We start from the raw sequence: 25,061 nt of genomic DNA, 5'->3' as shown, positions 1-25,061 counted from the left end.
CGCCATACCTGCATCTCTAATCAGTTAGAAAATTAGATTTTCACATTTTAGATATTTTAATGTTACAAAAAAATTTGTGAAATTTAAAAAGTAAAATGTATTGCTTAAATCAGGTCCTTCAACAGGTTAAGCAGCTTGTAGGATGGTCTGCCATAGACACCATCAGCTGGGAGTCGTAGACAGAGACACCAACAGTAAGGATTCATAGACAGGGATACCAATTGTAAGGAGTCTTAGACGTAGACACCAACAGCTAGTAATCTAGGACAGAGACACCAACAGCTAGTAGTCTTAGACAGAGACACCAACAGCTAGTAAGTAGTCTTAGACAGAGACACCAATAGCTACTAGTCTTAGTCAGAGACACCAACAGCTAGTTGTCTTAGATGTAGACACCAACAGCTAGTAGTCTTAGACAGAGACACCAATAGCTACTAGTCTTAGACAGAGACACCAATAGCTACTAGTCTTAGTCAGAGACACCAACAGCTAGTTGTCTTAGATGTAGACACCAGCAGCTAGTAGTCTTAAACAGAGACACCAATAGCTACTAGTCTTAGACAGAGACACTAACAATAAGGAGACACTAGTCGCACCTGTCAAACGCGGGCAGGTGGGACTAGTGTAGATGGGCATGTTGATCGACGGGAACAAGTTGGGCTGAAGGGCCAGTTTCCATTCTGTATGATTCTATGACTCTTCTTCTTCTTGTGTTTGAGGCAACAGAAGTTATGAAGCTGCTTCTGCTTCTGCTGTCTCTGTTTGTTGTCATTCGCCTGACTGAGGGCAGTTGACAGGGCTCACCATGGGGAGGTCGACAACATGAGCTATGACAAGGAACAGTCTGCATACTTATTATCTACAAATGAAGCCTTGGTTATATTGTTATGATCTCTGACATCCAAGGCAACCACAAAGATTCTCTGCACATTACAATTGATCAGCTACTATTGTACCATCATCAGATATAAAAGTATGAGAGGCATAGATAGGGTAGACAGTCGGAACATTTTCCCTCGGGTGGAAATGTCAAAGACGAGAGAGCATAGCTTTAAGATGAGGGGCAAAGTTTAAAGGAGATGTGCAGGGCAGGTTTTTACACCGAGGTTGGTGAGTGTCTGGAACTTGCTGCCGGGGGGGTGGTGGTGGTGGTGGAGGTCGATACGTTGGTGGTGTTTAAAAGAGGCTTTTAGATAGGCACATGGATTTGCAGAGAATGGAGGGATATGGTTCATGTCCAGGCATATTTGCGATTTGTTTCATTTAACATCTTCTTCGGCACAGACATTGTGTTTTGGCCTGTTCCTGTGCTATACTATACTCAGTTCTATGTTCATTTGGAGAACCAGAGGACATAGGTTTAAGTAGAGAGGGAAAAGGTTTAATCGGAACCTCAAGGGGCAACATTTTCACTGAGAGGGTCATGCGTATATGGAACAAGCTGCCAGAGAAGGTAGTTGAGGCAGGTACTCTAACAGCATTTAAAAGACACTTTGACAGGTACATGGATAGGAAAGATTAAGAGGTATATGGGACAACACGGGCAAATAGAATTAGTTTAGATGGGTCGTCATGGATGAGTTGGGCCATAGGGCCTGTTTCCACATTATATGACTCTATAACTCTATTCTTAAACTATAATGAAGTCATGAGCAGTAGTCATAGCATGTTGGACGCACCTGACTTTTATTGTTTTGCGTTGAGTTAACTCTGTTTCCTGATGATTAATGTTCTCTCTTTCACACTGAATGGGCAACCCCATGCAGGCTCTCACTGCCGGAGGAGCCACCGAGTGCCTCTCCCCAGAATGTCATTGCCAGCGGCAGAACCAATCAGTCCATCATGATTCAGTGGCAACCACCCCCGGAAAACCAGCAGAACGGCGCGCTGAAGGGCTACATCATCAGGTACCGCTCAGCACAGTCCTTCCCCACCGTCATCACTGGTGGAAAGCAGCTCAGATCGCAACGTCAGCATATTCTGTCATATTTGTCCACTCATAGTAAAAACCAACGGGTAGAGCTGCAGTCTCACAGAGCCAGAGACCCGGGTTTGATCCTGACCTCAGGAGCTGTCTGTGTGGTGTTCGCACGTTCTCCCTGTGACCGTGTGGGTTTGCTCCGGTTTTCTCCCACATCCCAAAGACGTGCGGGTTTCTAGGTTAATTGGTCCTCTGTAAATTGCCCTCAGTGTGCAGGGAGTGGAGGCGTAAGTGGGATAACGTAGAACTAGTGTGAACAAGTGATCAATGTCCGGCGTGGTCTCGGTGGGCCGAAGGGACTGTTTCCATGCTGTATCTATCATTCATTCAAAAACTTGCAGCAAACAGCAATCGACACAAAATTATGCCAGATGTTTTAAACCACAGTAGCAATAAATTACGGAGGTACTGTTACCTCATGTCTTTACTCAGAGGGTGGTGGCTGTATGGAATGAGCTTCCGGTGGAAGTGGTGGAGGCAGGCTCGATTTTATTATTTAAGAGTAAATTGGATAGGTATATGGATGGGAGGGGATTGGAGGGTTATGGTCTGAGAGCAGGTAGATGAGACTAGGTCAGAGAAAGTGGTCGGCGTGGACTGGTAGGGCCGAACGGGCCTGTTTCCGTGCTGTAATTGTTATATGGTTATATGGTTTGGTGTCAACGGTAGCTTTCTTTACCAATTCTGGAGTTTTCAATTGTAAGTTATACATTTGTGTTTTTGCGGATGTTCATATTAGTTGTCCTGAAAACAGAGGGTAATGGTTGACAACTGTATGTCAGGTTGGAGGCCAGTGTCGAGTGGAGTACCCCAAGGATCTGTGTTGGGTCCACTGTTGTTTGTCATTTACATTAATGATCTGGATGATGGTGTGGCAAATTGGATTAGTAAGTATGCAGATGATACTAAGATAGGTGGTGTAGTTAATAATGAAGTAGATTTTCAAAGTCTACAGAGAGACTTGGGCCTTTTGGAAGGGTGGGCTGAAAGATGGCAGATGGAGTTTGGGATGTAATGTTAAAATTGTACAGGGCATTGGTGAGGCCGAATCTGGAGTATGGTGTGCAGTTCTGGTCGCCAAATTATAGGAAGGATGTCGACAAAATGGAGAGGGTACAGAGGAGATTTACTAGAATGTTGCCTGGGTTTCAGCCTTAAGCTACAGAGAGAGGTTGAACAGGTTGGGTCTTTATTCTTTGGAGCGTAGAAGGTTGAGGGGGAACTTGATAGAGGTTTTTTTAATTTTAAGAGGGACGGACAGAGTTGACGTGGGTAGGCTTTTCCCTTTGAGAGTGGGGAAGATTCCAGCAAGGGGACATAACTTCAGAATTAAGGGACAAAAGTTTAGGGGTAACATGAGGGGTAACTTCTTTATTCAGAGGGTGGTGGCTGTATGGACTGAGCTTCCGGTGGAAGTGGTGGAGGTAGGCTCAATTTTATTATTTAAGAGTAAATTGGATAGGTATATGGATGGGAGGGGATTGGAGGGTTATGGTCTGAAAGCAGGTAGATGAGACTAGGTCAGAGAAAGTGGTCGGCGTGGACTGGTAGGGCCGAACGGGCCTGTTTCCGTGCTGTAATTGTTATATGGTTATATGGTTGTATGCAGAATGTAAAACTCTTACAGATGTTTTCACACTTGCTTTTCCGACATATCTTTAAAGTGCACTTGGATCGCTTTTCCTGGTTATAGTTTGTGCACTTTGTACACTTCGTGTGGACGTAGTATTTGAAAGAAACCAGGGCAATAATGACGAAGGTTCTTCATTCTGCAGGTACTGTTTGGCAGGCCTACCTGTGGAACACCAGTACAGGAACATCACCAGCTCCGATGTTAACAACTTCCTACTTGAAGACCTCATCATCTGGACCAACTATGAGATAGCTGTGGCGTCGTACAATGGGGCCGGGCTGGGAATCTACAGCCCCACAGTCACTGAGTGGACCCTGCAAGGAGGTAAGTAATTCCTTCTAGCCGGAGGCAGGTTAATGGGTGCCGGACCATGAAGGTATCAAGATCCAGGAGCAGGGGCTGATTACTTGTTATGCTGGCGATCACTGATTGCTTCTGTGCTGTGCTTTCCTTGTATAGAAACATAGAAAAATAGGAGTAGGCCATTCGGCCCTTCGAGCCAGCACCGCCATTCAATGTGATCATGGCTGATCATCTAAAATCAGTACCCCATTCCTGTTTTTCCCCATATCCCTTGATGCCTTTTGCCCTAAGAGCTAGATCTATCTTTACAAAAGAAACCTCTGCTTTCTTTCAATCAATTAAAAATAATCAGTAACAAATTAAGTATAATCAATGCGTAATTGATTCTGCAGCATATCAATTAAAAATTAAGCCATGTTTATCAAGTTTTTTCCATCAATATACCCTCTCTCCTCTTACAGTTTTCTGAACATCAATTTCTTATTTAATGAAGTAACAAAAACGTACAAAACTATTTAAAATTAAAAAAATTGGAAAATCTGATTTTTGACTGTAGCAGTGCATACCATCACAAATAAAGCACCAAGACTGTGCGGAGGTCAGATATATGTGTGGCCTCGACTTTCTTGCACTCCTAGATGGGGAAAGTCATGCCATAGAGAAAGACCTTAAAGTATGGAAAGAGACAAACCTAACAAATTCAGGGGAAACTAAACTTTATGCCAGTGAACTTGTGATGTCTTGCAAAAAGCAGTCGAGCTACTGCCTCTCAGCTACAGAGACCCAGGTTCAAGGTTTCAAGGTCTCAAGGTCAGTTTATTGTCACAAGTACCAATTAAGGTACAGTGAAATTTGAGTTACCATACAGCCATACTAAGTGAAAAGCAACAAGACAAAACGGCACGGTAGCGCAGCGGTAGAGTTGCTGCTTTACAGCGAATGCAGCGCCGGAGACTCAGGTTCGATCCTGACTACGGGTGCTGCACTGTATGGAGTTTGTACGTTCTCCCCGTGACCTGCATGGGTTTTCTCCGAGATCTTCGGTTTCCTCCCACACTCCAAAGACGTACAGGTATGTAGGTTAATTGGCTGGGTAAATGTAAAAATTGTCCCTAGTGTGTGTAGGATAGTGTTAATGTACGGGGATCGCTGGGCGGCACGGACTTGGTGGGTCGAAAAGGCCTGTTTCCGGCTGTATGTGTATGGCAAGACACACACCCACATAAACGTTAACATAAACATCCATCACAGTGGATTCTACATTCCTCACTGTGATGGAAGGCAATAAAGTTCAATCTGCTTCCTCTTTGTTCTCCCGCGGTCGGGTCAGTCAAACCATCCGCAGTCAGGGCGAACAAAGCCCCCGCAGCCGACGATCGAAGCCCCCGTCGGGGTGATCGAAACTCCCGCGTCGGGGCGGTTGAAACTCTCTCCGCGGCATGGAGCTCCCGAGTCGGCCTCTTCTTACCAGAGACCGCGGGCTTCACGATGTTAAAGTCCACAGGCCCCGCAGTTGGAGCTTCGATCCCCGGCAAAGGGATCGCAAGCTCCACGATGTTAAAGTCCCGCAGACTCCCAGAGTGCCGGGTCGGTCTCCAGGAAAGGCCACCAACTCCTCGATGTTAGGACGCAGTGGGGACGGAGATACGATACGGAAAAAAATCGCATCTCCGTCGAGGTAAGAGATTGAAAGAAAGTTTCCCCCAAACCCCACCCCCCACATAAACAAACCAAGGAACACTAAAACATACTTTTAATACATACTAAAAACAACAAAAAGAAGAAAGGACAGACAGACTGTTGGCGAGGCAGCCACTGCTTGTGGTGCCAACCAGTTCGATCCTGACCTCAAGCACTGTCTGTACGGAATTTGTACGTTCTTCCCATGACTGCCTGGGTTTCTACCGGGTGTTCCGGTTTCTTCCCACATCCCAAAGGCGTACAGATTTGTAGGTTAATTGGCTTTGGTAAAATTATAAATGATCCCAAGTGTGTAGGATGGTGCTCGTGTACGGGGATCACTGGTCAGTGTGGACTCGGTGGGCCGAAGGGCCTGTTTCTGCAATGTATCTCTAAAATAAAGATACTGATATCGATCAATTTTCTCTTATTTTGTTTAGCAAAATGTAACAACAGTGGAAGCTATTAGCAGTTCTAAGCTACAAATTCAAGGTAAACACAGTGTAGGAGCATGCCATTTGATGCATTCCGACTGCAACAGAATTAAAAATTAAAATCAGAAGTGGTCAACAAAGGATTTGTTCTTGTGTTTGCACAAATGACTTGTCTTGAAGCAAGGTTTCCTTCCCATTGATCTCTCTTCCCGTGTTACCCGTCTGAAGTTATCTCTGGTTCTTCTAGTTCCCACAGTGCCTCCAGGAAACGTGCTCGCTGAGCCCATTAACTCCACAACCATTCGATTCACGTGGACCCCGCCCAGCCCGCAGTTTATTAATGGAATTAACCAAGGCTACAAGGTAATACTCACAGCTTCAAGTACAAATCCACTGTGAACAATGACGTCGAGGTTTTGCTCAGCGTAAGATCGTAGGATTGTTGAAATTTTGCTTTGTAAGTTCATAGGATTGTAGGCGTGTAGGAATTAATGTCAAGCATTTCTTGGTGGATTAGAAAGAGCTACAGGGAACTCTACCACATTATCTTGAGTGGTGGTGTCAAGATTTGGATTTTGCCCAATTGCATTTGTGAACATTTGGTTTCGTTTCGTTTATTGTCACGTGTACCAAGGCACAGTGAAAGGCTTTTTGTTGCGTGCCAGCCAGTCTGTGGAAAGAGTGTCCAAAGAGACTGTTGATTGACTCGCTCCAGTGGTAACGTCAGCGTATCGATTATAATGCCACTGCGTCAACATTATTGGGGATGCTGCCAGTGTTGTCACTGGCATGTGGGTAACCTGGAAGGTCGTTCCATGCCCACCATTTGACAGAGCTTTAGAGCAGAAAATGAGGGGAAATCTCTGCAATAAACCCAATTGAATCTCATCACCTTTCATCAAATGCTTGCCTAATTCAGAGCATGTAACCTTAAAAAACCAGAGCCAGGACATTCACGGGAAAAGGTACACTTCTTCACACAAAGCGTGAGGAAAGTGTGGAGCTCTCTCTCTCTCTTTCTGCAAACGATACGGGAGTCCTGCACTTGTGGAGATATTCTGGCAGTCACACCCAATTATGGAAACCAGGGTAGACGTCCTGCCTCCAAGGGGCAGTCCTTCCTGATCCATCGAGTGACACTAGTGGTAGCAAAATCTAGAGAAGTGTTCATGTTGTTGATCCTGACTGTCCCCACCCTGGCTCCTTGCCTGGAACACAATGAGACAGGAACATTAGCCGCAGTGACAGTGACTGCTCAGACAATAGTTTAGTCATTAGTTTGTAATGTTCTAACCCCTGTCCTGCATTGGTTTGAATTCACTCAACCTCTTTTGTGAAGTGATATTGGTGTCCGGCTTAAAGTTATTTTATCATGCTGGGATGCAGCACTGGAGCAAAACCTATCTCAATGAGAACATTTTGCAGTTTCCATTTGGCACGTCAGGCAAACAGGCAGCTTTTTAGCTGAACAAATAATAAACATGCAGCCACAATCCACATATTGCCAACCTCTAGCTTCTTCCTGAAAGCTAAATGGAACATTAACCAATAATATATTATCAGTCTTCTGTGTATGAACTTTTATCTTTTGTCCACATTTGCAAGGGAAACCGCTGTGATAGTGTTTTTGCCGACAGCTCTCGTCCCCTGCCAGTAGAGGTGTAGTAATGCCAAAACTTTGTCTGCCGTATCTTTACTCCAGCGAGACTTGCATTGAGTTTGTTTTGCTGTAATCCAGAGATTCAACCTCAGATCCACTGTCTGAACTCAGTACATTTCCTTGAAGGAATCAGTGGCAAATGGGGGCTGATTTCTTTGGCTTAAATCCTCGCTAAATCTCTGGAAATATTTATAAATGTATCGAATAATATAGACAGATAAGTCAACAGACTGTTTTGGAATGTGCAGTGAGCAGCTGAAAGAAGTCAGAGTAAAGGTCGCAGAGAAGGCTCCATTCTTTCAATCTACCTTAAATACGTTAAGTAGACGTGAGCAGCCTCTCAGTAACCTTGTTCAAGAACAATCTTTGTAAGTTACCTAAATAGTTCAATGTCAGCAGCAAAAATATTCTTCAACTCCATGCTTTGAGATAAAATTAGTAAGCTTTTAAAAGCAATGGTTCCTCAAGGTCAGCCAGCAAAGGTTTATCGCTCGTTGCGTGCTATTTAAAAATAATGGATGTGACCTATTAAAGTTTAAAACGTGAGTGTAGCAAATATCTAAAAATGTAAAGCCCAAATGTGTTCATTTATTTTGTGAAACCAAGTCTCATGGGAATATGTAATTGATGGAAGAAACACAAGGAACTGAAGATGTTAGTTGACAAAGAAAAACAAAAGTGCTGAAGTAACTCAGCAGGTCAGGCAACATCTCTGGAGAACATGAATTGTTGAAGTTTAGGGTTGGGACCTTATTGAGTCCCAACCCAAAATATCACCTATCCACATCCTCCGGGGATACTGCCTGACCCGCTGTTACTCCAGCCCTTTCTGTTTTTCATGATGGAAAGACACCGAGGGATTGTGAAGAGATGCTCAAGGAAGTGGTTCACGCCCACAGTAAATGAAGGCGCAAATAGACAAATAATATTCAAAATAACATTAGGTTTTGTAAATATCAGACAGCCTTAGAGCACCAGAAACCCGGGTTCGATCCTGACTACAGGTGCTTGTCTGTGTAGAGTTTGTCTGTTCTCCCCGTGATCTGCGTGGATTTTCTCCAGGATCTCTGGTTTCCTCCCACACTCTAAAGACAGACAGGTTTGTAGGCTAATTGGCTTGATATATTTATAAATTGTCCCTAATGTGTGTAGGATGATGTTAGCATGCGGGGATCGCTGGTCGGCGTGGACGCGGTTGGATGAAGAGCCTGTTTCCACGCTGTGTCTTTAAACTAAACTAAATTAAACAGAGCAGAGCACCATAAGAGCTCCTAACATTCTACTCTGCCTACTAACACTCCACTCCTCCCACAACAACTTCTCCTTTGACTCCCCACTTCCTCCAAGTCCAAGGCGTAGCTATGGGCACCCGGATGGGCCCCAGCAATGCCTGCCTCTTTGTAGGGTACGTTGAACAATCCCTGTTCCAGGCGTACACTGGTCCTATCCCCAAACTCCATCTCAGTTACATTGATGTCTGCATCAGTGCTACCTCCTGCACCCATGAGAACTCATGGACTTCAACAACTTCACCACCAATTTTCATCCTGCACTCAAATTTACTTGGACCATCTCCCTCATCTGCCTCCCCTTTCTTGATCTCACAGTCTCCTTCACAGGGAATAGACTATTGACTGACGTCCAATACAAACCCACTGACTCTCACAACTATCTCGACTACACTTCTTCCCACCCTGCTTCCTGCAAAGACTCTATCCCCTATTCCCAATTCCTCCATCTACGCCGCATCTGCGTAGATGAGGTGTTCCACACTAGAACATCCAAGATGTCCTCATTCTTTAGGGAACGGGGGTTCCCCTCTCCCACCATAGATGAGGCCCTCACTCGTGCCTCCTCGGTACCCCGCAGCTCCGCCCTTGCTCCCCCTCCCTCACGTCGCAACAGAGACAGAGTCCCCGTAGTCCTTACCTTCCACCCCATCAGCCGTCGCGTACAACACATAATCCTCCGAAATTTCCGCCACCTCCAACGGGATCTCACCACCAGCCACATTTTCCCATCTCCACCCCTTTGCGCCTTCTGCAGAGACTGTTACCACCACAACTTCCTTGTTAACTCATCCCTTCCCACCCAAACCACCCCCTCCCCAGGTACATTCTCCTGCAACCACAGAAGATGCAACACCTGTTGCTTTACTTCCTCCCTCGACTCTGTCCTGGGACCCCAACAGTCCTCTCAGGTTAGGCGGAGGTTCACTTGCACATCCTCCAACCTCATCTACTATTATTTGTTCAAGATGTGGACTCTTATAACATCGGCAAAACCAAACGCAGACTGAGCGATCGTTTCACGGAACACCTTCGCTCAGCCCGCCTGAACCAACCTGATCTCCCAGTTGCTGGACACTTTAATTCTCCTTCCCATTCCTACACAGACCTTTCTGACTTCGGTCACCTCCATCGTCAGAGTGAGGCTAAACGCAAATTGGAGGAACAGCATCTCATATTTTGCTTGGGCAGCTTACAGCCCAGTGGTATGAATATTGATTTCTCTCACTTCAGGCAGCCCCAGCATTCCCTCTCTCTCTCCATCCCTTCCCCACCCAAGTCGCACTAGCTTCTCATTTTCACCCTACAAACAGCTTACCTTTATCATCGTTACTTTTTTGCATATCTTTCATTCATTGTTCTTTATCTCGCCACATCACCGTCTATACCTCTTGTTTCCCTTATCTCTAACCAGTCTGAAGAAGGGTCCTGACCCAAAACGTCACCCATTCCTTCTCTCCAGAGATGCTGCCTGTCCCGCTGAGTTACTCCAGCTTTTCGAGTCCATCATCGGTTTTAACCAGCATCTGCAGTTCCTTACACTATAAGAGCAACAGTGGCTTTTAAACAAATCCTTAGGTACTTTGTTTGCACCAAGTTATGGAGAGGATAACAAAGTCAATGAGAACAACAATGGGAACATAAAGCAGATTCTCCAGGATAACATGAGATGGGTAATTATATTTACAAAAAAAGAATCCATTGGAACAAAAGAGATTTAAATTGAAATGTTATGGTGGCTTTTAAAAATCTAAAGAGTTTTAATTGAATGAAGATGGAAAGGTGATTTTCTCTGATGGGAGAATAACTGGGAGTGCTTGGTGTCAACTCATTACCAAGGAGGCAGGTTGGAAGATGCTTTTTTACCTGGTTGGGTTTTGGAGCAAAGGGTGTTTTTAAAATAAAGGGTAGTTTCAGAGGAAGATTATTATCTCTTTCCAAGGAAAATTAGATGAATGTTTAAAAGAAGAGGGTTGGGCAGCATTTAAAGTTGGAGCTAAGTGAGAGTCAATGCAGACACATTGCTGTGCAAAAGCCCCCTCCTCTGCTGTAAACCTCTACAATGAATGAGAAGAAGGGCTGTGGACATCCACAGCAAACATTCGTTAATGACAGAAGACTAACGAGATAAATGTGGAAAATCTCCTTGGAGCATCTTGCCCTTCAGTGTAACATGACCCCACTAATTCAAAGCAAAGCGGAACATGTGTGGAGCTGGTTAGTCGATCCTCTTTCCAGTTGCAGAGCTGAAAATTTGATTAACTCCAAGTTCAACTAATTATTCAAATGCTAATTGCACTCATCAATTCTTTGACCACAGTTGGCAAGTAAGTTTGTCAGCAAACCTGCAAGGCCATTAACTATTTAAATGCATGCGATTTTTCATTCCGGTAAATTGATCACGGGGTGATCGCTGGTCGGCATGGACTCTGTGGGCCGAAATACCTGTTTCCACGCTGCATCACTAAAGACTAAAGAGTTGCTATGTACAGATCACACTGTTAAAGCCATGTACCATAAATAGCAGCAGTACAGAAATACATGGAGATTGAAACTACTGTCTGAGCCAGTGGGACACATCCTCCAGTATGATCCTCCAGTGAATGACAGTCACCCATCTTTTCCAGGGAAGTCTTGACCAAGGATTGCTTTAAAGTTGCCAACAAAAAAAATTCACCAGTAAAATCTGTTCTTTCCCCTGTTTGTTCAAAAGAGCTTTATAATTTGACTGTAGGCAGCTCAAACTACGGCAGACTTGGATAGTCAGGCTGCTGGTATCTCAATTATAAATTAATTTTAATTAATCCTTGAAGCCAGGAATAAATGACATGACCCACACTGCTTGCAACTTTGATGTCCCCTCCATGTGTTGAAAATGTACAGTTACATCATAAGTGTATAACTGATACTTCTGAGAGTTTGACAATACAGAAAGACACTTCTTAAAAAGACAAAGATTGGCTTCCCATTAAAGTGGCCGTTTATCCAATTAAGGGATCGAAAGAAGCATCGTCAGTAAAATTCACATTCACCTTCCTCTGGGAGTTAAAACCTGAAACCAGACACTTGGCTTACAGTTAACAAGAAATTCACAGGAACTTAGCCTATGATTGCAGTAAATATGTTAATATGCTGCAGTGCATTTCACAACCTGTTCCTCTCCCATGTATCCTTTTGTTTCACACCTTCTGTTTTTTTCATCTCTGGCCTTTCTCCAAACTTTCTGCCTGACAACCCTCACCCCTCCTCTTCCACCCCCCCTCCCCCTCCCTTGTATTCACCTATTAGCTACCAGATTTTGCGCTATCCCTCCTCTCTTCCACATTTCTTCCTCCTCCCGCTCCCCCCCGCACAATCAGGATGAAGAAGGGTCCCGATCTGAAACGTCACCTATCCATGTTCTCCAAGATAATGCCTGTCCCGCTGAGTTACTCCGGCACTTTGTGGAGCTCCAGATTCAGGGACAGTTCTTCCCAACAGTTATCAGGAAACTGAACCATCCTGTCAACAACTAGAGCACGGTCCCGAGCTACCATCTACCTCATTTGGGACCCTCAGACTATCTTTAATCGGACGTTACCGGACTTAATATTACACTAAACCTAATTCCCTTTATCCTGTATATCTACACTATGGACGGCTCGATTGTAATCATGTATTGCAAGCACGCAACAAAAAAGCTTTTCACTGTACAATCGTACACATGACCATAATGAACTAAACCAAACATGTCCTTTCCCATGACGTTCCCTGTGATCATTTTATTATCATTTCAGCTGCTGGCCTGGGAGCCTGGTCAGATTGAAGACTTTACCATGGTGACCGTGCGGCCAAACTTCCAGGATATGGTGCATGTTGGTTACATACGCGGCATGAAGAAGTTTGCCGAATATTACACCTCTGTGTTGTGCTTCACCACCCCAGGGGATGGCCCCAGGAGTCCGCCCCAACTTGTGCGCTCTCATGAAGATTGTAAGTATCTTGCCCGTATCACGGGTCCTTCAATATATGAATGAATGAATGAATGAATGAATGAATGAATGAATGAATGAATGGATGAATGAATGAATGAATGAATGAATGAAACTTTATTATCACATGTGACATGTTATAAATATACATTAAGTGACAACTCTGGTTGTTGGCTGCATAAAAAATGGATGGCATTGTAACAGAGGAACAGAGGTTCTAACCTCCTTGGTTTTGACATCGATGATTTGGAACATAGAAACATAGAAAATAGGTGCAGGAGGAGGCCATTCGGCCCTTCGAGCCTGCACTGCCATTCAATATGATCATGGCTGATCATCCAGCTCAGTAACCTGTACCTGCCTTCTCTCCATACCCCCTGATCCCTTTAGCAAAAAGGGCCACATCTAACTCCCTCTTAAATATAGCCAATGAACTGGCCTCAACTACCTTCTGTGGCAGAGAATTCCACAGACTCACCACTCTCTGTGTGAAGAAATGTTTTCTCATCTCGGTCCTAAAAGACTTCCCCCTTATCCTTAAGCTGTGACCCCTGGTTCTGGACTCCCCCAACATCGGGAACAATCTTCCCGCATCTTGCCTCTCCAACCCCTTAAGAATTTTATATGTTTCTATAAGATCCCCCCTCAGTCTTCTAAATTCCAGCGAGTACAAGCCTAGTCTATCCAGTCTTTCTTCATATGAAAGTCCCGCCATCCCAGGGATCAATCTAGTGAACCTTCTCTGTACTCCCTCTAAGGCAAGAACGTCTTTCCTCAGATTAGGAGACCAAAACTGCACACAATACTCCAGGTGCGGTCTCACCAAGGCCCTGTACAACTGCAGCAGAACCTCCCTGCTCCTAAACTCAAATCCTCCTGCGTTTACAGTTGTGTTTAGGGGCTCCTGCGGTCTTCGGGTCCGTGCAAGGTGATGTTGCGCAAGTAAAATTAGCAATCTCCAGAATGAGGAATTGAATCTGCACTAGATGCAGATGGTGCCAGGTTTTTGCATGCTGTTACGTTATCAGATGCAGCTGTAATAATCCGATTTCCTGCGTCTGATTACTACAAAAGATCACCTACGGGAAATCAATCCATAAACGTTGACCGGACCAGGTTCAGCGATAACGTCACTCGCATCCTCTCAACGCTGGCTGGACATCGTTTCCTCTGACTTCAAAGTAACCCGTACACAATTGCGTGTGGAAAAGTTCCACTCAGGCAATTAACTGGAGGGCACACCGTTACGTTGAAAGAGTTTAAGGCAAATAAATCCTCGGTTAAATGGCACTTATCTCAGCATGTTGAGATTAGTGGGGAGATGTGTGAGACTGATTTTCACTATGACGGACATTGAGAACAGGAAAAATAACACTTTTTCGTAAACATGATATCAATGGCCAAAAAGATTGCAAAACCTACTGAGCTATTTCTAAATCCCTTAGATTTATTTCAGTTCCACTGCAATAATGGAATCAATTAATAGGAATAACTTTATGGATTACCCGTTCAGCAGATAATGTGCGGGGATCGCTGGTCGGAACAGACACGGTGAGCCGAGGGGCCTGCTTCCACACTGTATCTGTAAACTAAACTAAACTAAACAGTGTAATAAACAGCAGTCAGTACAATGAACAGTAGGCCAGTTCATTGGCTATATTTAAGAGGGAGTTAGATGTGGCCCTTGTGGCTAAAGGGATCAGGGGGTATGGAGAGAAGGCAGGTACAGGTTACTGAGCTGGCTGATCAGCCATGATCATATTGAATGGCGGTGCAGGCTCGAAGGGCCGAATGGCCTACTCCTGCACCTATTTTCTATGTTTCTATGATGTGAAACATTTCACTTTATCTGTCTGTTTATTTGAAAAAGTGAGTGATCGGGTGAACTCCCTACATCTGTGCACTGACCCATCGACAATGAACTTGGCATGGGGTGTTTGCAACTGTTTAGGTCAAAGCTTTGTGGTTCATGGCAAAACTCAAGAGTAGATAAGAAGCAGATTACAGAGCTGAAATCCAATCACTACTTTTCCTAATTTGTGCCATTCAATTGTACTCTGAAGTGCAACACAAATTGGCTAAATTGCATTGGGAGACAACAACGTTGGAAGAGGTGGCCCTGAAGCTACATAACACATTGTGACCGAATAATCGCAAATTAAATGCAACAAATAGTAGCTTGCATTTTACAATCCATTCAATGTCCATTGAATGAATTCTAGGCCTATGCCAATCCAGAGCATACAATCATAGATACACAGATACACAGACAATAGGTGCAGGAGTAGGCTATTCGGCCCTTCGAGCCAGCACCGCCATTCAATATGATCATGGTTGATCATCCACAATCCCCATTCCTGCCTTCTTGTATTAGGGGGAGATAGGTAGGCAATGTTTCGAGTCAGAACCTCCTTCATACCAATCTGAAGTCAGAAAAAGGGTCCCCACCCGGACATCATCTGCTCATTCTGCCAATTCCCTCCACAGATGCTAGCCAACCTGCTGAGGTCCATCAGCACTTTGCATTTTGTTCAAAATCAAGCACTTGCAGTTCCTTGTGCCTCCAGCTTTGACAGGCTTTTGATTTGCTCACTCTTTAGACCCTGGTCCAATCGGACACCTCAGTTTCACGGAGATTCTGGACACTTCGCTCAAAGTCAGCTGGAGGGAGCCGCACGAAAAGAATGGGATTCTCACAGGTCAGAAGTTTCAAAGTTTGATTTCACAAATGTAAATCCGCATTGTAGAATTATTTTTTACATTCCAAATGGGCATGGTTTGTGTGCAAATTGCCCAAAAGTGGATTTTTGAGAGGTTCTGAGGAGCGTTGAACAAAGAACTGGATTAAAGAGTGGAAGAAGAATCAAGAGTCAACCTTACAATAAAATTCTGTGGAGGTTACAGAGTTTCGAATTTGTGTTTCTATTTTGCACAATAATTATTGCCACCATCACAGCGCCAGATGTGTAACAGTGTAAGTAGTAGTGCAACAAGCCTGAAGAAGGACCCCCACCCGAAGCGTCACATATCCATGTTCTCCAGAGATGCTGCCAGACCCGCTGAGTAACTCCAGCACTTTGAGGGTTTTTTTTGTAAACCAGCATCTGCAGTTCCCTGTGTCTAAGTATCCACGTTGGTGTTTCTGTCTAGGTTACCGCATATCTTGGGAGGAGTACAATCGCACCAACACGCGTGTGACACACTACCTGGCAAATGTGACACTAGGCTACCGAGTCACGGGCCTGACTGCTCTCACAACCTACACCATTGAAGTGGCAGCCATGACATCCAAGGGCCAGGGCCAGACCTCCTCTTCCACCATCTCTTCAGGAGTTCCTCCAGGTAGGAATTTTATCCAGTTCTGGCGAAGCCCAGCAGGTCAGGCAGCATCTGTGGAGGCAGCAGATAGTCAGCGTTTAAGATCGAGACCCTGCATCCAGTCTCGATGTAAAGTCTCAACCCAAAGCGTTGACATCCCTCTGGCTCCACAGATGCTGCCTGACTCACCAACTTCCTTCAGCAGCTTGTTTCTTCCTCCAGATTCCAGCATCGGCTGTCTCCAGTATCTCCAGGATAAGTGGAAGGACAAATTGGCAGATGCATCTTACTGTAGGGAGAGCTGAGATTATTCATTCTAATGGAAAGACAAGGTTTTTCTTAAATATGGATATGCCATTGCTTTGCGTTGTTGTATGGGATTTACTGAAAGTTAGCTTCAAGTAGAGGCCGGCACATCGGTCGGGTTGCTGCCTTACAGCGCCAGAGGGCCGGGTTCGATCCTGACTACGGGTGCTGTCTGTATGGAGTTTGTACGTTCTGCCGGTGACCACGTGCCGGGTGCTCTAGTTTCCTCCCACACTACAAAGACGTGCAGTTTTGCAGGTTAATTGGCTTTTATAAATCGTAAATTGTTTTTAGTGTGTAGGATAGTGCCAGTGTACGGGGATCACTGGTCGGCGCGGACTCAGTGGGCCGAAGGGCCTATTTAAACACTGTATCTCTAAAGTAAAGTTTTGAGCACACATTTGGGATGTGAAATGCTCTTGTTGACCTTCATCACAATGGGATTGCAGTAAATAATGAAGAGCCTTGTTGCATTTGTCCATACAGTTAGCAAATGTTGCTTTGTCCTTCTTTGTAGTTGCAGTTTGCCAAGCAATTGAATGAAATATTCTCTGCATCTACCCACAGGCCTGCCATTCTGATGATGTGTTAGCTTCCACAATTCATTTAATATTCTATCAGCAAATGAAAGAAGATAACTTTGAGAATTCCTAATCATTTTCCTCCAAGTCAAACATCGGTGCCTTTTTTTTTAACCAAAAATAATTTAAATCAATAATTTACAAACGTTGGTGCCTTGGTCCAGTTTAATGTCAGTGAGGGCAGTGTGCAATGCTGTTGCATCTACGCACATCTCCATAACGCAACGGCATGACTGTCTGTGTATGATTCCTTTTCTAAACCCCCTGTTAAAGTATTGAATACTTTTCCAAGTTATATGTGCTTGTTCCAACAGAGTTACCTGGCTCCCCCACAAACCTGGCCATCTCGAACATTGGCCCTCGCTCGGTAACGCTGCAGTTTCGGCCGGGCTATGATGGTAAAACGTCCATCTCGCGCTGGTTGGTGGAGGCTCAGGTAGAGTACGCACACAGACACTTACAGTCGCTGGTACAGTACACACACTGACACTTACAGTCTCAGGAAGAGTGTACACAGAGACATTTACACTCAAGTGCAGTACACACAGACACTTACAGTCACAGGTACAGTACACACAGGCACTTACAGTCAGGTACAGTACACACAGGCACTTACAGTCTCAGGTACAGTACACACAGGCACTTACAGTCTCAGGTACAGTACACACAGGCACTTAGTCTCAGGTACAGTACACACATGCACGTACAGTCTCAGGTACAGTACACTCAGACACTTACAGTCTCAGGTCGAGTACACACAGACACTTACAGTCTCAGGTACAGTACACACAGACACTTACAGTCTCAGGTACAGTACACACAGACACAGCCTCAAGTACAGTACACACAGGCACTTACAGTCTCAGGTAGAGTACACACAGGCACTTACAGCCTCAGGAACAGTACACACAGGCACTTACAGTTAAGGGGGTGAATGATGAGCAAGGTTCATAATTCAATGGAGCATGGAAAAAATACTGCCTGCTCTATTCATCAGTATGGCTGTATGGTAATTTGAATTTCACTGTACCTTAATTGGTACATGTGACAATAAACTGACCTTGACCTTGAAACTTTGAAAGGTCCCTGTCTCTCTGTTTGAGACAAGAGTAGTTGTTAATTTTTTTCCATGTACCTGTACTTTGGTTTTGACTTCAATCAGCAGAACGCTCCCAAATAACATGGGGGAAGCTTCATACTTACACTTCAGGGATCTTAACACTTTAGACTTTAGCACTACAGTGTAGAAACAAGCCCTTTGGCCCACCAAGTATATATGCACCTTAAACACAATCCTACACACTGGGGACAATTTACAATTTTTACCAAAGCCAATTAAACTACAAACCTGTACATCTTTGGAATATGGAAGGAAACCGGGGGTAAACCCATATAGTCAGGAAGAATATACAAACTGCACCCACAGTCACGATCGAACCCGGGTCTCTGGCGCTGTAAGGCAGCAACTCTACCACTGCACCACTATGCAGTCACTACATCTCTCAGCAGTGACTTGCTCATCAGTTAAAGTCTGGCAACGGAGCAGGGCCGTGGGTGGCAACGGTCATTGTTATCGCCTGGGAAAACCTGAATAATCCTGGTCAGAACATGGCTGGAAACCTTTGACAGCTGCAAATTCGCTCCTCTGGCTTTCTGGGTTGTCGACGACTTCTAATGCTTCTGAAAACTGGTGGGGGCTGCTGCCTCACAACTCCAGAGACCCGGGTTCGATCCTGACCTCAGGTGCTGTCAGTGCGGAGTTTGTATGTTCTCCCTGTGACCGCGTGGGTTTCCTCTGGGTGCCCTGATTTTCTCCCACATTCCAAAGACGTGCGGGTTTGTATGTGTATTGGCCCCTGTAAATTGCCCCGAGTGTGTTGTGAGTTGACAAGACAGTGGGACAACACAGAACTATTGTGGACGGTGATCTGTGGGTCAGCGTAGACAGGGTGGGCTGAAGGGCCTGTTTCCATGTTGTATCTTTCAATCAATTCAATTCAGAACATTTGAAAGCCATTCAAACACAATTGGCATTTTTTTGTTTAAATCAAAAAAGAAACAATTCACCCATTTCAGAACATCTATAAAATACTTTTTTTAAATAATGAAAATCATCAAAGCAAATACAGTTAGTTTAAAAGCTGTAAAAAATGCTTTAGGGATAGAGTTAATTAACTGAAGACAGTTAAGGGAAGTGGCAGAGATGACTTCTAACTCTTAATTCTGATGGTAGCCAATGAATGAAGCCATTGTTTTCAGGGACATGTGCAGGAAGAAACTGCAGCTGATAGGCACAAAATGCTGGAGTAACAACAGGACGGGCAGCATCTCTGGAGTGAAGGAATCGGTGACTTTTCGGGTCGAGACTCTTCTTCAGACTGAGAGTCAGGGGAGGGGGAGCCTAGAGATAAGGAAGGGTAAGGTGTGAAACCAACAGATCAAAGCAGATGGTGCTAAGGAAACGTAGAATGGTTCATTGTGAGCTGAGTGGAAGGTCTAAGTAGCACTAAGGTGGGGAGGGACGGAGAGGGATGAAATGCAAGCGTTACTTGAAGCTAGGGAAATCAATTTTCAAATCGCTGGGTTGTAAGCTGACAAGCGATACATGAGGTGCTGTTCGTCCAGGGACTCGGTTGAGAATCCATGATGGAATGGTAGACATTGTCTCTTCTTATTTGCCATATCTGTCTGCTTGAATCTCCATCTCAACCTCTGCCTGAGCCTTCATCTTAGGCCAACTGAATTACATCTTCATGTCTTTCTCACTTTACATTTAGTTTTTTAGTAGTAGAGAAGCAGCTGGGAATCGGGCCCTTCAGCCCACCGAGTCCATGCTGACCATCGTTCACCTTTCTCATCCACTCCCTGCACACCAGAGGCGATTTACAGAGGCCAAATAACCCACAAACCTGCACAACTTTGGGATGTGGGAGAAAACCAAAGCGCCCGGGGGAAACCCACGCGGTCACAGGGAGAACGTGCAAACTCCACACAGACAGCACCTGATGTTGGGATCGGACCTGGGTCTCTAGCGCTGTGAGGCAGCAGCTCTACCACTACACTACTGTGCCGTTCTAATACTGTTGCTCAAATACTCTGCATCATATTCTATTTCACACCTTCCCTCTCATCAGTGCCTTAATTCAATAGTCGTTTATTTGTCACATACACATAAATGTGTAGTGAAATGAAACATTACCCGCAGTTCAACAATAAGACCAATAAGAATAATCAATAAAAATGCAATAACACATACAATCATAAACTAACACCAAACAAAAGAAACATCCATCACAGTGAGTCTCGTCCAGTCCCCTCCTCACTGTGATGGAAGGCCAGAATGTCTTTTTCTCTTCCCCTGCCGTCTTCTCCCGCGGTCAGGCTGTTGAAGTTGCCACATCGGGACGGTCGGGGCTCCCGACATTGAAGCCCCCGCCGGGTGGTGAAAGGTCTGTGGTCTATGTCAGGCCGCACCGGACGGTGAAAGGTCCGCAGCGGGCCGACCCAAGCCCCGCGATTCGGGGCGGGCGAAGACGCTGTCGCTGCCGCTGCCGGAGCTCCCGATGTCGGCCCCCACCCAGGGGCCTGCGGCTTCCGACGTCCAGGCGGCCCTCGCCGGAGCCTCCGAAGATGAGTCGCAGCCGCTCCTGCAGCCTCCGAAGGCAGGCAGCGCCGCAGGTGATGAGTCCGGGCCGCGGGCTCTGCGAACCAGAGCCCCAGGTGGTCCCAGGTGCATGGCCGGTGGTAGGCCGCAGCGGGAACGGAGACACGACACAGAAACAAAGGTCGCGTCTCCGTTCGGGAGAGAGAATTTTACAGTTCCCGTTCCCTCCCACCCCCCTCCCCCACATAACATACAAACACTACACCATATTAAAACTACAATTCTGACAAAAACAACAAAAAACACAAAAGACAAACGGACTGCAGGCAAGCCGCAGCTGCGAGGGCTGCCTGATGACTGATGACTGTGACTGTGACTTCTGGGCCAAATGTTTTCAAAGTCTTGCTGCTGGCACTGACCATCTCTCACCCAATATCCACCATCTCCCTGCGTCTCTCCATTTATACATCAATAGTCACTGGTGACACTGTCATCAGCCGCCCAAATTCTTAATCCCCTCCTCGAACCTCGTCCACTCTCCAACACCCTCTTTAAAACCATTCTGAAAAACTGAAGTCTGTAGAAGAGTCCCAACATGAAACGTTGCCTGTACATTCCCTCCACAGGTGCTGCCTGACCTGCTGAGTTACTCCCAAACACTTTGTTATTTTGCTCAAAATTCCAGCATCTGCAGTTCCGTGTCTCCATTTTTAACAAGCGTTTCCTTCTGCTCCCCCTCATTATCATAGATTTATTCGGCTTGGCTTGGGCATTATGCTAATTTTGCCTCTATGGAGCAGAATTTCTCTTTGTGAAAAAGTTTCTGAAATGCAAGTGGTAATTAAGCCATCACTGTAACAAAGAATATTGTGGACACTAGACCAAATGCAACACAGAGTTTGATGTAGTTCACTAATTAATTCTGATTTGGCTAATACTCTCTGAAAAGAACTGGAAAGAATATTGTACAATGTGACTGAACAAAATATCTCAGCTGTTTTAATCCTGCAGTCCGTTGTGTAATTATAATTGATTTAGTGTTTCCATTTGAGGAAATTAAATTGATGTAAGTGATTATGTGTAGGAAGGAATTGCAGATGCTGTCTTATACCGAAGAAAGACCCAAAATGCTGGAGTAACTTAGTGGGTCAGGCAGCATCTCTGGAGGAAAGGAACAGGTGATCTTTTGGATCGTACCCACCCGAAATGTCACCCATTCCTTCTCTCCAGAGGTGCTGCCTGACCCGCTGAGTTACTCCAGCATTTTGGGTCTATCATTGACGTAAGTGATTAACTGAGTAATAATATTGTAAGTGTTGAAGAAGGGTCTCGACCCGAAACGTCACCCATTCCTTCTCTCCTGAGATGCTGCCTGACCTGCTGAGTTACTCCAGCATTTTGTGAAATAATACTGTAAGAGTGTTTTCCATCTCCCTGATCTTTTTGAGATTATTCAAATGTATTTCAACGTGGGCTGCAGCCATTCCATGTTTCCTCCAGAGTATGAAGCCTGGCTGATTGGGCAGTGCCCCTGGGCTGACCTTTGCTTTCCTTCCTCAGGTCGGCGTAATTGGGGAGCATGAGGAATGGCACCTGGTTCACCAGCTGGTCAACGAGCCTGATGTCCGCTCCCTGGTGGTCCCCAACCTCAACCCTTTCACCCATTACAGGTACCGTGCACTCATTACAGATTGTTCACCCATTAGGGTACAATTCATCCATTACAGGTACCATTTGCCCATTACACCTACCATTCGCCCATTATAGGCACTGTTCACCCATTACAGGTACCATTCACTCATTACAGGTACCATTCACTCATTACAGGTACAGTTCACTCATTACAGGTACCACTCATCCATTACAGGTATCATTCACCCATTACAGGTACCGTTCACCCATTACAGGTACCGTTCACCCATTACAGGTACCATTCACTCATTTCAGGCACCATTCACCCACTACAGGTACCACTCACCCATTACAGGTACAGTTCACTCAGTACAGGTACCACTCACCCATTACAGGTACCACTCACTCATTACAGGTACCACTTCCCATTACAGGTACAGTTCACCCATTACAGGTACCGTTCACCCATTACAGGTACCACTCACTCAGTACAGGTACCACTCCCCATTACAGGTATCATTCACACATTACAGGTACCAATCACTCATTACAGGTACCATTCACATGTGGAATGTCCTGCCATTCAGTGCCCGTCAGGGTGGCATGGAATGTCCTGTAGCTCAGTGCCCATTCGGGGGTTGTGGATTGTCTTGTATCTCAGTGCTCGCTCTGTGTCTCTGCAGGTTCCGCATGTGCCAGGTCAACATCGTGGGGACGAGCTTGCCGAGCCAGCTATCACGCAAAATTCAAACGTTGCAGGCCCCGCCTGACATGGCTCCTGCCAACGTGACCCTGCGCACTGCAAGTGAGACAAGTCTCTGGCTCCGTTGGGTGGTATGTAACAGACCAGGGCTCTCGTCTCAGGAATAACCAATATCACTTGTCTTCTAGCTTGTTTAAGTGCATCTGAAACTCTTGTATTGCAGAATGACATGAAACCTTTGTCTCCGAGTGCAGCCTCTTGCCCCACCCTCTGCCTCTCCCTCCCATCTCCATCCAAACTGAGTTGGAGAACCTTCCACAGGGCTTGCTACCAAATCCACTAGTACCGCGCTTGGCGGTCATTTGAGGGCTTTATTTTTAAGTTTAGTTTTATTATTGTCACATGTACCATGTTCTTTGCATTCTCACCAATCCGATCAGATATACACTGTGAAATCTGAAAGTAAGTGAGGCAATAATATAAAAGAGGAGAGCAAAAGTTTCTTCAGATAGATAAAGACTAAGAAAGAGGCCAGAGTGGACATTGGACCACTGGAAAATGATGCTGGAGATGTAATAGTGGGAAATAAAGAAATGGCTGATGAATTGAATATGGTTTTTTTTGCATCAGTCTTCACAGTGGAAGACGCCAGCAACATGCCTGAAATTCAAGAGATTGAGTGGATGGAAGTTAGTGGAGTGGCTATCACAAAGGAGAAGATGCTTGGGAAGCAGATGGTGGTGGATAAGTCTGAAGGTGGATAAGTCACCTTATCAGATGGACTGCACCCCAGGGTTCTGAAAGAGGTGGCCTTGGAGATTGTGGAGGCATTAGTGTTGATCCCTCAAGAATCACTAGAGTCAGGAGTGGTTCCAGACGATTGGAAAATTGCAAATATTACTCCACTGTTCAAGAAGGGAGCAAAGCAGAAGTGTGGAAACTATAGGCCGGTTAGCCTGACTTCAGTGGTTGTAAGATTTTAGAGTCCATTATGAAGGATGAGGTTTCTGAGTGCATGATAAAATAGGCCCAGGTCAGCATGGTTTTGTAAAAAAGAGATCTTGACTGCCAGACCTGTTGGCATTCTTTGAGGAATTAAATAGCAGGATAGGCAAAGGAGAGTCAGTGGATGTTGTTTACCTGGATTTTCAGAAGGCCTTCGATAAGGTGAGGCTGCGAAAGTGGATGAGAGCCCATGGTATCAGAAGGAAGATACTAGCATGGATAGCCGGTTGGCTGAATGGCAGAAGGCAAAGAGTGGCCATAAATGGAGCTTTTTCTGGTTGGCTGACAGTGACTAGCGGTGTTCCGTAGGGTGTCGGTGCTGGGGCCGCTACTCTTCACGGTGTATGTTGATGGCACTGTGTATGCCACAGAATGGTTTCACCACTCAAAACACAAACCGTCATCGGAGCAACAGTAAAGTAACTGTGGCCAAATCACCTGTCATGTGCCTTCACCAGTGTAACAGTCACTTTCCCGTGAATTAATGAATCTTCCATTCACCATTGGTCAAATCTTCAATTTTGAAGCTTTCCTGCAACATTAATTTTCTGATCCCGATATTTGTAAGCTGGCAGGAAGATTATAGCATTCCACAGAACGTTAATTTAATCAACATGATTAGCTGGTGTACACCCAGCGAAGATTCTCCCCATCTATTATCTGAATGGGAATGTGTACAAAACCAAGTATAATTAACTGAAAATGATCACTCTCAGTGTCAATTAATCTAATGTGATAATGTACATTTTACACCTTTAAATTGACTCGATTTTTGATCTCTATTGCAGAAACCCATGGCAGATTATTTTTATTATGGTGGGAAAATGATGGTGAAAGATGAAAGCAGATTAAACTTTAACTATAATTATGACATTGAATTAAAGGCGAAGGTTCATTCAGTTGAATGCCTGTGAGAAAGACCAGTTAGTTTTATTTGGATAAGTTAGGCGTTTACACAAAA

At 45.1% G+C, this 25,061-nt stretch overlaps 1 protein-coding gene across 4 annotated transcripts in view; it reads left to right on the top strand.

Moving 5' to 3' along the window:
- Positions 1 to 25,061, top strand: part of sdk2b (sidekick cell adhesion molecule 2b) — a 599,240-nt gene that overhangs the window by 406,161 nt on the left and 168,018 nt on the right. For all 4 annotated transcript variants that reach the window (XM_078401132.1, XM_078401131.1, XM_078401133.1 and 1 more), the window contains exons 16-24: positions 1,767 to 1,907; positions 3,757 to 3,938; positions 6,279 to 6,394; positions 12,757 to 12,952; positions 15,552 to 15,650; positions 16,102 to 16,293; positions 17,471 to 17,592; positions 22,321 to 22,430; positions 23,076 to 23,226. In XM_078401132.1, the coding sequence (XP_078257258.1) occupies positions 1,767 to 1,907; positions 3,757 to 3,938; positions 6,279 to 6,394; positions 12,757 to 12,952; positions 15,552 to 15,650; positions 16,102 to 16,293; positions 17,471 to 17,592; positions 22,321 to 22,430; positions 23,076 to 23,226 (1,309 nt within the window). The remainder of the gene's footprint in view (positions 1 to 1,766; positions 1,908 to 3,756; positions 3,939 to 6,278; positions 6,395 to 12,756; positions 12,953 to 15,551; positions 15,651 to 16,101; positions 16,294 to 17,470; positions 17,593 to 22,320; positions 22,431 to 23,075; positions 23,227 to 25,061) is intronic.

Source organism: Rhinoraja longicauda, chromosome 6 (genome assembly GCF_053455715.1).
Source record: "Rhinoraja longicauda isolate Sanriku21f chromosome 6, sRhiLon1.1, whole genome shotgun sequence".
NCBI classification, from domain to species: Eukaryota; Metazoa; Chordata; class Chondrichthyes; order Rajiformes; family Arhynchobatidae; genus Rhinoraja; species Rhinoraja longicauda.
The sequence above is the reverse complement of the archived record's forward strand: the minus strand, read 5'-3'. Positions and strand labels throughout refer to the sequence as shown.